We start from the raw sequence: 14,988 nt of genomic DNA on the forward strand, positions 1-14,988 counted from the left end.
TATCCAATATATATGACATAATATTTTGTGGCTATTTTAAAAAATCCTTTATGTAAGTAGATGATGAACTTCTGTGGTCTTTGAAAGCAGATACTCCAAATAATATCTGACTTTAAGGTTCTGTGTTAAAATTTGGGTTGACAATATTTTGGTCTTTACAACAAAATGTGTAAATGAACATATTTACACATCCATATTATTAGAATCCCTAACTATCCACCCCAGTCAATTTATAGATTAGACCTGCATTTGTTAGTTCTGTTACCTAGTGGCCTTTTTGTGTTCTTCAGGTGGAAGGATATTGATCCCAGATGGTCAAAGATGAAGGAAGGAATTATAAGTGAGGTAAATGGTAATTATTGGATAAGTCTAAATGAATAGTGATGGTACAAATCAATTATGATTATAATAAGAATAATGTATTATGGGAGTTAAGATATACTTAGAATTAAAATATATTGCAATAGTGGCATTTATTGGGATGAGGCACATTTAATTTAAGTATGCTAATATTTTTCCATTGTCATGGAGAATAAAAGTACCAATTCATATTAAAATTTGGTAAGTCTCAGTGATGCCTGAGAGTCAGGAAGTGAGGTGAGCCTTGTGGTTGTCCCCACTCACTGTCTGGAGAGACTTTCCAGGCCACAGTGCACAACCCAGCAGACTCCCTGAGTGGAGGAGACTGAGCTGAGAGTCTGGGAAGGCCAAGGCATCTGGTGTTCGCAGGGCAGAGAATTGAAGATGATCTGAATCTATAACGGTGTTACTCCTTTGACTTTCTACAACTATACTGTTTTACAAATCTGTAGGGGTAGAAGTTACCTTGTAGAAAACTTATAATAATGAAAATGAGACTTCTTCATAGCAGTGTAAATGTATTCTGTTTGGTGGAGAAGAAAGAATACATTTTACTGTCCTATATGATATTAACCAGTCTTTCAAATGTCAGTATTCCTGAATCGTGGGTGTATGTGTATATGTATGGATATATTTGGTATTCCTGACTGTATGTGTATTATGGAGCTATACATATACATTTGGATATACGTATATATATTATTCTTTCTTGAACCAGTTTTACATCTTACTGGTCCCCTTATTAATTAATGATTTAAATAAAATCTTTTACACGTATTTATGGAACATCATGAGTCATGATTTCATCTTTCTGAAAATTACAGTTTAGCATTATTTAATATCTTGGAGAAGAGGGCAGATATAATGAATGTGTCACCAAACATTAACAATTATACTCACTGTTTTTCGAGGAGGCTAATTTTCTGCACTATTTAAGGATAGTATATGTAAAATAATGTTTAGATGCAAATAAAAAACTACTCTTTTCATTAGTTGTGATAAGAATTAAGGTACTTCCAGTTCTTGGACTGGAAGAATTAATATTGTTAAAATGACCATACCATCCAGGGCAATCTACAGATTCAATGCAATCCGTATCAAAATACCAATGGCATTTTTCACAGAACCAGAACAAAAATTTTAAAAATTTGTATGGAAACACAAAAGACCCTGAATAGCTAAAGCAATCTTGAGAAAGAAAATGGAACTGGAGGAATCAGGCTCCCTGACTTCAGACTATACTACAAAGCTACAGTCATCAAAACAGCATGATAATGGCACAAAAACAGACACATAGATCAATGCAACAGGATAGAAAGCCTAGAAATAAACCCATGAACTTACGGTCAATTAATCTACGACAAAGGAGGCAAGAATATGCAACGGGGAAAAGATGGTCTCTTCAATAAGTGGTGTTGGGAAAACTGTACAGCTACATGTAAAAGAATGAAATTAGAACATTCTCTAATACCACGTAGGAAAATAAACCCAAAATGGATTAAAGACCTAAATGTAAGAATGGATGTTATAAAACTCCTAGAGGAAAACATAGGTAGAGCACTCTTTGACATAAATCACAGCAATATTTTTTTGGATCCATCTCCTAGAGTAATGGAAATAAAAACAAAAATAAACAAAAAGGACCTAATTAAAAGCTTTTGCACAGCAAAGGAAACCATAAACATAACAAAAAGACAACGTACAGACTGGGAGAAAATATTTGCAAATGATGCGACTGGCAAGGGACTTATTTCCAAAATATGCAAATAGCTCATACATCTCAATGGAAAAAAAACAAACAACCCAATTAAAAAATGGGGAGAAGACCTAAATAGACATTTCTCCAGAGAAGACATACAGATGGCCAAAAGGCACATGAAAAGATGCTCAACATCACTAATTATTAGAGAAATGCAAATCAAAGCTAAAATGAGGTATTACCTCACACCTGTCAGACAGGCCAACATCAAAAAGTCTACAGATAATAAATGCTGGAGAGGGTGTGGAGAAAAGGGAACCCTCCTACACTGTTGGTGGGAATGTAAATTGATGCAGCCACTATGGAGAATAGTAGAGGTTCCTTCAAAAACTAAAAATAGAGTTACCATATGATCCAGCAATCCCACTCCTGGGCATATATCTGTAAAAGACAAAAACTCTAAAATGAAAAGATACATGCACCCGTATTCATAGCAGCACTACTTACAACAGCCAAGACATGGAAACAACCCCAATATCCATTGACAGATGAATGGATAAAGCAGATTTGAATGGATCCATTGACAGAATGAATGACAGAATGGATCCATTGACAGAAAGAATGAATGGATCCATTGACAGATGAATGGATAAAGAAGATTTGTTATATATATATATATATATATATATATATACACACACACACACACACACACACACAATGGAATACTACTCAGCCATAAAAAAGAAAGAAATAATGCCATTTACAGCAACATGGATGGACCTACTAAGTGAAGTAAGTCAGATAAAGCCAAATATCAAATGATATCACTAATATGTGGAATCTAAAAAAAATGATACAAACAAACTTATTTACAAAAAAGAAAGAGACTCACAGACACAGAAAACAAATTTACGCTTACCCAAGAGGAAAGGGGAGGGAGGGATAAATTAGGAGTTTGGGATTAACACATACACATCACTATATATAAAATAAAAAACAAGGTCCTACTGTATAGTTCAGGGAACTATATTCAATATCTTATAATACCTATAATGGAAAAGAATCTGAAAAAGAGTATATACATATATATCTGTATCACTTAGCTGTATACCTGAAACTTATACAACATTGTACATCAACTATACTTCAATAAAAAGTTGTTTTGAGAAAAAAAAAAAGAATTAAGGTACTTCATGCACAAAGAGTTGCAGAACTCTAATGTAGCAGACAGAAATAAAAAGTTCAACACCTAGAGATAGAATTCCACTTAAGGAAGAGATCTGTTTTATCTTTGGAAATTACTTTGATAAGCCACAAGGTTATAGGTCTTGGGGGAAAACCAGACAACCTAGGATTGATACAAAGTTAAAAATAAAAAATGAAAAGAAAAAGGGATCCAGAAACAAAGCTGGATGCTAGAGAATTAGTAGAGATGGTCTCTCAAAATTCCCCAGACAGGGATAGACGAAGGATTACAAATTTTTATCCTAATGTCCACTTGAGCCTATATATATTACTTGGATTTGTGGTACTTCCTCCCTGACATGTAAAATGGAGGTTCAGGGAAAGTTTTTCTAAATCTTAAAAGACAAGATGATGATAGCCTGCTGGGGACTTGGCCACATTCAAGAGGCCAAGTATACTTTCTTGAGAAGCCACATATGAGGTTTACACATGTTTAATCTAAATTTACACAATATTGCATTATGGGAACCAAAATTATTATTGTTGCAGTGAATATGCTTTTTACTTTTCTATTTTTTAACTTTAAAATTATAGGTCAGTTACACTTTTATTTGAGGGAGAAACCTGAAGAAAATTCATACTTTAAAAATAAATTTAAAAAAATGTTAAATGTGAATGAAACATTCTATCTTTACTTCTTATACAGTGGAATTTGAATGAACTGGTTTTACATGTATATATTACATACATAGAGATATGCAGAAGACAAATAATTTAGCTTAAAACTTCATAGTTTTTACATTCAGTGTATTTAACGAATACAAGGAATTTCATTAAACACAAAAATATTCACAAAAGCTGAACAGGCACCAGCATTATTAATTTATCTTATATTCTAAAATAAAATTTTGGCTGACAAATTCCAGCTACAAAATATGATTAGGAAAAAAGACTGAGAACAGAAAAAATCATTGGAAAATGAAGCTGCCCTAAAACACCTAAATTATCGTGCTGCCAATGTGAATTATGCAGGATTACTAAAGTTGACTTCATTTGAAAAGATAAGATACAAGATAAGATAAACACATATGAAATCCAGTAAAATAACATCATTTAGATTAATAACCAAATAGGAAAGTAATCTTATAGGTGATCTCCTCTAAAAAGATCTCACGTTTTAGCATAAAATATGACTTTAGCCAGCATTAAAATGTTTTTTCTGAAGATTTTTATTTCTAGTGGAATTCAGAAATATTTCATATAAAATCTTAACTAGATCAACATTGTATCATTATTATATCACATAACAGTATATGATATACAAGATAAGATTTCAGAATATATAAAGTTCCAGTAAGTTAATTAATCAAGATGAAAGTTCATATAATATTTTGCATGAATCAAAACTGTGCCTGAATCATGATTCTCCATAGCAAAGCACACAGACTGGAGTATGAAAGCCTGAACGTGTGTTTGTGTTGTTGCTGCATTGCTGGTGTGGAGGCTGATTTTCAAGTAGGGGGGAAAGGGCTGTGTCAGTGATGTAAGAATCCCATCAATAATGGAAAACACCAAGGGCTGTGTAGTGGTGTCTTGAAGACAAAATAAAACCCTAAGGGATTTGATTAGTAGGAGCAGAAGAGAAAGTGGTTCACTCTGTGTTCACTGAAAGATGAAAACAGTGACCAGAGGAACTACAAGAAAAGAAGTTTCTCATGTGGACTAAAAAAGATGGGTGATGTAAATCTAGCCTTGTTCTGAGCAGAGTTTGTGGGTCAACCTAATTTGAGCTAAAGGGCACGTTTATCCCATTTAAAGTATCTTCAGGGAATCACTAGCTGTCCAATTATTGGTTAAGTCCTGAAATAAAAGAAGTTAGTCTGGCTGATCTTTTTGTCTGGTCTAGAGTCCCTCTGCATTTTTATCAATAGGATACAATGAATAAAACTGAGTAAAACCTACAGTTTCAGCTTTCTCAGTGTATTGATGACCACTGGCTCCCATCTCATCACCCCTTGTTTCATCAAGAATGTGGTTCTTCAGAGCTGGCCTTCCAAGAAAGTTCATAAAATCGGACAGTCTCATCCCTGCATTATTGAGTTCATGCCCCTCATTTTACTACCCCAGAAACTGGAATTTATAAAAGGTAAAGAATTGCCAGAAACCACATAGCCAGAGCAAGAAGCCATGGTTCTCTGCACACTTAGTCTCATGGTCCTGCTCGTCAGAGGCCAAAACATGAGCCAAAGGACGTGATAATTTATACTTGTTGATGATTTACACTTCACTTCCTACTTGCATGCCTGTCAATATCCATCTTTTTCCAAGAAGACCTTATACCATAATATACTTTAAATCTCCATCAACATTTTGATCAGCCCAAGATAAAGGATTTTTATTCCATATTATACTTATTGCTGGATCCAAGAAAAATAATTGGAATGCATGCATTCTGTATAACACTTGGGAAGTCCAATATATTTCTAAGAAACATAAGTTAAAATTATGTGATATAATAATGATACAATGTTGATCTAGTGAAGATTTTATATGAACTATTTCTAAATTCCACTAGAAATAGAAATCTTCAGAAAAAACATTTTAATGCTGGCTAAAGTCATATTTTATGCTAAAACATGAGATCTTTTTAGAGGCGATCACCTATAAGATTACTTTCCTATTTGGTTACTAACCTAAATGATGTTATTTTACTGGGTTTCCTATGTGCTGCAGATCCTGCTGGGAAAGCATAAAACCGGACTCATTTAGGAAGAGGCAATGTGGCTATATGAGAAAAGCTGCCCTATGTGCACTTTATGCCTGCTGAAATTTCTGTATTTCACGTCTCCTAGGGAAATGTCCATTGTGCTATTGTGTAATTTTATCAGCATGAACTTCTGCTGAATATTTTCTCTTCTCTTCAAAACCCATATTTTGGTAGAGCTAACTTCCAAACTTAATGTTACAACATCTGTGCCCATATACCTGGGAGCCATCGAAGACATATCCTAAAGATTATCTACATTTTCTGATCTTATATAGAATGCTGTGAAATGAGACAAAAAGGTTATACATTTTTCCTGGTCTGGAATTTTTTGAAAGGAACCACTTTCTGTCTCCTTAGAAAGATTCTCAAAAGAGAACTAATATTTCTAAGGCTGTAAAGAATATCCCTATAAATTTAACAGAGTACTCATTTTTTTTTTTGGCAGATAAGAGTAGCTCTTAATGCGTGTATGCAACTTTCCACTAAGAGACACTGTGAATATACACAAACCCTGGAGCTATGTTCTCAAAATATTTTCAAACAAAACTCTTCAGTAACTATAGGAAACAAAAGAAAAGAACATTCAATGACTACTTTTATTCTGTGGATCTAAAATCAATAAATCAATGGCATCTTCTTTTAAAAATAAAAATTATGGTTGAATCAGCATTTCTCAAACAGAAGATTGAAATCTTAACCCAAAAAAAAAATTTTCTCAATATACAGAAATGTCTCCCACCTCACCTTTCAATTAATTGTTCTATCTTTCTGTATTAAATACACATGTTGAAACAGCCTGCAGGAGATGGTACTGAAAACAAAATGGGCAGAACAATTTGCTGCTGAAGGATAATGTAGACTATATGAAATTTTTATGGCTTCAAAATAGTTAGGAATGGACTTGGGGAACTCCACATGTGGATTCTCTTGATTTTGTCATCAATTTATCCAATTATGATAAGTACTAAACACTTAAGGTGTGCTTTCTATGTGTCAGGTATGGTTGGAATTGCTTTACATCACTTTACTCATTAAAGTTTCATCACAAGCATATCTGTCATCACCCTCGTACAGATGAGGAAACTGAGGCATTGAAAGATTAAATAATCTGCCCCAGGTCATCCAGCTTGTCAGTGGGGGGCAGGGCTGCTGCAGTGCACCCCAAATCTACATTGCTCCCTTTTTCTTTGGTTACTTTCTTTATATGTAAGAGAATAGCTTTTAACTCTTACTTTGAAGCAACGAGTAAGATGATAAAGGTGGTTAATTTTAAGTTATTTCGAATTTAAACAGAAATATTCAAGGCAGGGCCAAGTTAATTATCTCTGGTAAAGAAGGGAAAACTCAGTTAATTCAAGCCCATAAGCATTATTATTCTCCGACAGTGAAAAGTCAAATTTTAAACAAAGAAATTCAACTTCAAAGTTGCTACAAGCAAGAGGCTTCCCTGGTGGTGCAGTGGTTAGGAGTCCTCCTGCTAGTGCGGGGCACACGGGCTCAAGCCCCGGTCCGGGAGGAGCCCACATACCACGGAGCAACTGAGCTTGTGTACCTCAGCTGCTGGGCCTGTGCTCTGGAGCCCACGAGCCACAACTACTGAAGCCCACACAGGAGCCCGTGCCCCGCAGCGGGAGAAGCTACCGCAATGGGAAGCCAGCGCACCGCAACGAAGAGTAGCCCTCGCTGGCTGCAGCTAGAGAGGGCCTGCGCGCAGCAATGAAGACCCAACGCAGCCAATAAAACAAATAAATAAATTAATTAATTAAAAAAAAGTTGCTACAAGTAGCGGAATTTGATCTTACTTCTTTCCCACATGCCATTTCTCCATTTGCAGAAGAGGATTGGCATCCCTACGAGGGAGAATTGAACTCTTCAGTAACTAGAGGAGTCCTACATGCTGGAGAAGCCACTGGGAGAAGGATGACAAGTCAACGTGTGCTGAACACGAGCTTTTTCCCTTGTAGGTCAAGTTAAAAAGAGGACAATGTACCAGTTGTTTGATGTTCCTCATTTGCATGTCCTGAGGCACAACGTACAAAGTAAATAATTTCTGCTATAGAGAAATTAAGCAGGCAAATGCAATATTCTCTATTTTATATTTTACAAGTACAACTGAATGTATAACCACGCAAGACCCTAAGGGGACTTCCTGGAACAGACCCCTCCCCATATCCTCCTCTGTAGCTCAACTCTGAAGTACCCAGATAAGGCTATCTCATGCATATTTCCTTACTTTTTCAGATGCTAAAAACCACCACCTAAGGGAAGAAATTAACTACTTGCTGATCATGAGCGTGTAGCCCCCAGACCTTCTGGAGCCTAAGGACTGATAATGTTAACTCCTGCCACACACTGCCCTGTTACCTCACCATCAACCAATCAGAGAATTGTGCAGCAGCTGATCACAGACCCTTGGACGCCCCTCCCTCTCTGGCCTTTAAAAATGCTTTGCTGAAACCCTTCAGGGAGTTTGGAATGTTTTGAACAAGAGCCACCCATTCACGGCCCTTGATAAACCTTTCTCTGCTCAAAACTGATGTTTCAGTTTGTTTGGCTTCACTGTGAGAGGGGAATATGAACTGGTGGTCAGTAACAAAGGAGCAAGGCCATGTATCTGTATTTCAAGTAAGGGTTGTATCAATTTTCTATTATCATCGTCAGACATAAAATTCTCCAAATATACCATTTACTTGACTTGCCAGGAACATGGTGTCATGAAGCTGAACTAGGATTTACAATTAGAGAAAAGGTCATTAGAGGCATAGATATAGAAGAATATTGTGCTCTAAATGCAGTGGAAATTAAAACAGGATGTCAGAATCACTAACATGACTTAGTAATTAAACTGTATCAACGCAGCTGCCAAAAAGAGTTCATAATTTGGAAGCTGTACTTACTATTGACCTGATTTTACAATTGAGATCATGTCTGTGTTTTCATTTGAAAACAAAATTGATCACTGTGTTCTGTGAACAAGGCCCGTCAAGTTATTACTCTATAACTACTTTGCAAACACATTTTAAGACCAGTATGATTTATGATACAGCAGAAGAGATAAATGATCTCCTTTTTTATTTCACATTTTACCTCCTTTTAAGAGATTGCTTTATATTGAAAAATGAAATTCTTTAAGTTCTTTAATAAATAATAAATTTCTTTGATAATTTTTTAAAGACTTTTAAAAATGTTAACTTTAATATATTGACTTCTTGCCCCAAAGGCTGCTTTAAAATTTACCAAGTGTTCATTCTTCTTATGTCCTCTGAAATCATTATAATGCTCACTTATTTTTTTAAACAGTATTCAATATAATTGTACCCTAATATTAGTGGACAAACATAATTTAGAAGGTTCATATAATGTGCTTATTTTACACAAATTGCTTCCTTCGTCACTACCATATGAAGGATGACAGAATGAAATCAATACAAAATGGTTAATCTATTTGTTTTAAAGCCATTTCAGATTTTCTAGGACTTTTATCTGTCTAGTCCATAATTTCTATTTCTTAGAGGCTTTCTCAAAACTGTGATTTTTAAAAATCGAATCAAAATGAATAATAAAAACATCTTCATATTCTTTGAAAGGATGAAAAACTGTTACAAGTACCTTCTTTTGCTACTTCTGGATTTTATTCTACTTTCAAAAGTAGGTTTAGAATTAAAGAAATGTTCATTTTGCCCCTTGACAGACTGCAGTTTCATGAGGATAACCCTGATGGTTGAATTCTAGGCAGGAATCCAAAGAAACTCTTATACTTGACGGGTTAATTTAAGGGCAGTCCTACCTTTTTCACCTTCTTTTCCTTCTTGGTCATCTGTTAGTGGAATCACTTCTTGCTGCTCCAAGATCGTGATATCTTCTTGGTTCAATGAAAGCTCTAAATAGAATGAGACAGAAGGATACTCAGGGATGTTTTAGTTGGAATCATTGAGAAAACAGTGACTAAAGCACCAAGTTCTTTTTTCCCCTCCAAGTTTCAACGGGCATACAAAGCAGAACACTACCGCCACTGTCTAGTGATCACTGCTGAAAGCATACACGCACCCCACTCATACACACCAGTATATATAGAAGTCATGATCCACAGTTTCACGTCATTCTCAGATAACAATATATTCTGGTTTCAATACCTTCTGTTTCCATATATGAGCTCTGGGACTCTGCCTCAATGTTTATTTCATTCTTCATTGAATCATTCTTTTGTCCTGTTAAGAACAGTGATTGAAAAATAAATGTGATATGCATGACCATAGCTTTATTCCTGGTTTAAAAAGGCAAACATTTCAGAAACCAGGCTTTGATCATGCCTGGAGAGGCAGACAACAGTTTTGAACCAAAGTGGAGGGTGAAGATGTCATTTTGCAAATCATCAAAATTATATCAAGTATTTTATGAGAAATATCCAGATAATGTAGGCAAAAAACTTTTCTTTGAACTGACTAGTATAATTAATATTTAGCTTATAAATACAGTGAACATCAATGGATACAACCTGGCTGTTCTGAAATTTTAAATAATTTCTGGGTTGCAGGGGTTGCATCCAATTTCCCTTTATTATATAGGTATTTCCCATCTTGAGGATTCCTAGAAAATTAAAACACTGCTTGTACTTTCTTTCTTCTATCAAGAGAGCATAATAAAACTTTAGTAATGTGAGCACACAGGGATGGGGGTCACCTAACAGCTCAACCATTCTCATAAAACACCTACTAAATATAGCAAAAGTCAGGAGAGAATTCAGCTAGCTCTTGATTACTCCAAGGCTGATTATCTAGGAATAGTTTTACTTTTGCACCCCCTGGGTTCTCCTCCTCTCCCCTGTGGTGTCTAGAACATTTAAGTGCTAAGAGAAAAAATTGAAATCTGTCCACTTTGCATCATTTTAATGAAAGATTTTATGCTAAGGATATTTAACTGTTGAATTAAAAAAAAAAAAAACTCCAGAGCCAGAGGTTACAGGCACGAAGGTGAAGCAGACGTGTTTGGGCTCTTTGTCTGGGTCTGTCCCTGGGGGAGATGTATCATTGTTCCAAGTTGTCTCTACTTCTGTAAAAGGATCCTCATTTCCTGCCTGTGACCATGTGACCTGCACTGGCTCCTGTGAGACAAGTATATGTACCCAGCCCATATAAACAGAATATACAGTGTGTGCTATTTTGTATCTTACTATTTATACTTGTTTTCTGTAAGATTAATCCTAGTCACCACATGCATCAATTGTCCATTCTTTCTCACTGACGTATATTCTTCCATTGTTGGAATATGTTTCAGTTTGGGGCTAAATGAATAACATTGCTAAAAACATTCTTGTACATGTCTTTTGATGGACATATGTACTCATATCACTTGGGTATAAACACAGGAGTGAGACTGTTAAGTAACAGGCAACACACATGTTTAGCTTTACTAGTTCCTGAAAAAACAGTGTTCTGAAGAGTTTATTCCATTTTATAGTGCCACCAGAAATGTATGAGAATTCCATTTGTGCCCTTTATTCTTTAGACTATGTTGTGATACTACTTGTCACAAAAGTCTTTATATGGAGCAGAAAGCCATGCAAAATCTTCCCCCCAAAACCCATTTCCATCCTTTTCACCTCTGGGTACTATATAGAGTGATCACATCTTTGCATATTGAGTCCCTTTGCCTATTCACCTGTTTATTATTCTCATCACACTGTAACATAGCTGTATCTGTGTTTGTTTCCCTTATCAGGGTATGAGCACTGTGAAGATAAATACTGTTTTATTCATTTCTCTTCCCAGCACCTACTAATAAGGAGTGATCCCAAAATGTCCATTTAATTGGCCCTCTGTTATAGTATTCATCAATGTCTCTAAATAGTAATTAGGGTCTGTAACTTGCTTCCTATTGTACCTTTGGCAACAAAGCACTAAGGCTACTAGACGCTTCATATACTATATTTATTGCAAAGAACCTTGGAAGAAGAATTGAATGTTTTAGGCAAATCACAACCTCTTTGGGCTTCAATTTTATTATCTTTAGAAAAAAAGGCCAAGAAACTAGTTACTATCTTAGATTCCCTCTATCTTTGGCATTATATAAGGATATGTCTCCTGGTAAAGTTTCTAGTCATCCCTGACATTTGTTTACTGGGAGGATGACGTGGAGGGAACCTTCACTGTTTTGAGTGAGCCTCATTCTCTATCACTGTTGATGGGGAACTGACCATCGCACCGCCTCCCAGTCATTATCTGCGATCTGAGTTTGTACAGTGACGGGGAAGCCCAGGGCATTCGGAGAGTAGAAGCAGCCACTTTACTGCAGTGTGTCTCCAGTCTCAGTGCCCCATTCCATACATTCTCAGAGGAATTCCATCAGGAATAGGAAGATCGCACTTCACCAGGGCCTGGGGCACCGCAGATTGGGTGGGACCACATGGGGTGGTAGCCTGAGGCTTTGATGAATACCAGGGATTTTCTCACCTCCCAGTAAGGCCTGGCCCTTCACTTTGAGGATAAGAGGCCACGGCCAAGCTCTTTTGGAATATTCCTCTCCCCGCCCTTCTCACCCTTCACCTGTTTTTACCTGTGTGCTCTACATATTTTGGCAATCTTCTCTTGAAACGAAAATGCATATTTTTTTCTCATTTTCCTGAAATTAAGTTCGTGAAAAATAGGGAAAGCAAGGAGGTTCTCAGCTTTGAAATCCAAGAATGCTCACACTTGCTCATGCCTGAGCCACGCCAGGATTTGGCATATTGTATGGAGGAGGTATGTGTGAGCACCGGGCCCTGCCCCCAGGCCTGCTGTGTGTTAATGATGCCTCAGCCCATCTGCCTTTCTCTCCAGCCTCTCAGAAATACCACATTCCATCCTGCTTTATTGACCCCATTGGGGCACGCTTTATGTTTGCCTCTCTACATTCAGTCTGGTTGAATTCCACCCACTGTCCTTTGCCCTAATCCCGCCTGGCAGAAGAAACAAAAGAGCATAAAGGATCCCACAGTTTATATGTATATTTTTGATACAGTGAACTCAATCAGCCATACTAATGGGAGGGGACCATTAGAATAGATAATCCAAAAATCCTTTCACTTTTCTTTAGAAACAGATCACATGATTGTTTCTTGGAGGCCTGGTAATTAAGTTTGGCTCAAGCTAATGCTTTAATTAATTTGCATAAAAATCGGTCTGGGAACATCAGTCTGGAATTAAACATTTCTAGAGGAGGATAAACTTAAACTCACTTCATAAATGGGCTGTTTCTGAACAATAGCAACAACAATATAGTTTTGTTGTGTATAGGTTATTAGATGCTCAGATCTTCTTAAGAACAAAGACTTTGTTTCTTTGATGCTTCTCTTAAAGATAATAGAAATTATGTCCTTTTGTTAAGCTTGCAACTTGATTGCTATTATTCAAAATTCTGCTTGTCTAAAAATACCCCAGATTAAGAGTAAAGTTAAACCTAGGTTAGTGTGAATTTGATTATCTTCTAAGCTATCCTTAGAGTTCTCCTAGGGCCAATAAAATTTACTTTCCTAATGTAAATTATTTCTACGATTATTCTTTTTTGTAGTTACAAAAGAAAGTCAGTTTTCTTATAGAAACACTTAAAAATACTTACAAATATTGAGAAGTATGAATAATTTTACAACTAAGGGATTGCCACTTAATACTGTAAACTGCTATCGTTCTTTTGTACGTGTGTATGTACATATGCATGTGTGTACATATATGTATACAAATATATTTATCTGTATATAAGTGTGTGCCTTTGTGTATGTCTGAATATAAAAAATATGTAACTATACACACACACTTATATACGCACATACATACATAATTTACAGAAATATATAAATGTATCCTGGCATTGAAATGAATTTACACTTTGATTCTTGCTTTTCTAGTTTACATTTTTATAAGCAGCTTACACTGTCATTACAATTTCTTCAGAAATCTTATAAGATGCATTATATTCCATGTTATGGGCATATTTTTGGATGTTCCCTTTTTTAAAAAATTTTTGCCAACGAACACAGTACTGCAACAAACGTTTTTGTGGATACATACCTCTCTACTTTTGGTAGATGTTACTTTAAGATAAATTCTTAAAGCATAATTTTTGGATCAAAGTGTAAACATTTTACCCTTTTATTACATTTTGTCAAAATTGCTAATGAGGAGGTTATGCCCTTTAATCGCCCACCAATGGTGTGTGAGCATGTCTGGATACCCTCTTCATACCAATTCTGTGTATTTTCAATCCTACTTATTAAACATCTGATATTCAAAAGGAGAAGACACTGAAATCATGTTTTATTTGCGTCTCTTCAAGAAATGAAGAGATAGGTCATCTCTTCATGTTTATAATGACTGTATTTCTTCTTTTGTGAATTGTGAGTCCTTTGCCCATTTTCCTCTTGGGTTACTTTTTTGTCTTATTGATTTATGAAGTCTTTATTTTTGTAATAAGAAAATTAATTCTTTGTCATTTAGGCTGAGAATACTTTTCCTAACAGTTTTTCTTTAGAATTTGATTACAACCTTTATTTATCATGTCAAAATTTATATATTCAGATTTAGCCACTTTCCTCTTTTATGACATATATGGACATATGAACACACATAGTCCAGATATATATATGTATGTGCATGTATTTTATAATACATAAGCATACAATCATGTGTCTGTATATATTCACATTTCAAAAAGCAGTCCTTATTTCAAAATAAAAAAAATATACCTTTGGTTCTTTTAGTCTAGTATTTTATAGTTTCAGTTTTACATTTCATCTTTGCTCCTTTTGGAATTTAAATTGGCATAAGGAACGAGATTGGGATTCAGTTTATTTTTCCAAATGGCCAAATAGTTGTCTTAATGACATTTACTGAGTCATCTGTCTTTAAAATGTCAGCCTGAATATGTACTGAAATCTCAGATCTGCTGGGGTCTATTTCCAAATTCTTTGTTCTGTTTCATTGATCAGCCTGTCCATCCCTCC

The 14,988-nt window shown here is 35.6% G+C and overlaps 1 protein-coding gene across 4 annotated transcripts in view; it reads right to left on the reverse strand.

Moving 5' to 3' along the window:
- Window positions 1-14,988, reverse strand: part of MACROD2 (mono-ADP ribosylhydrolase 2) — a 1,989,159-nt gene that overhangs the window by 73,306 nt on the left and 1,900,865 nt on the right. For 3 of the 4 annotated variants that reach the window (XM_060284445.2, XM_030872537.2, XM_060284442.2), the window contains 2 exons: window positions 10,148-10,222; window positions 9,802-9,894 (listed from right to left, as the gene is read on the reverse strand). In XM_060284445.2, the coding sequence (XP_060140428.1) occupies window positions 9,802-9,894; window positions 10,148-10,222 (168 nt within the window). The remainder of the gene's footprint in view (window positions 1-9,801; window positions 9,895-10,147; window positions 10,223-14,988) is intronic. The other variant, XM_060284443.1, reaches the window with a different exon arrangement.

Source organism: Globicephala melas, chromosome 15 (assembly GCF_963455315.2).
Source record: "Globicephala melas chromosome 15, mGloMel1.2, whole genome shotgun sequence".
NCBI classification, from domain to species: domain Eukaryota; kingdom Metazoa; phylum Chordata; class Mammalia; order Artiodactyla; family Delphinidae; genus Globicephala; species Globicephala melas.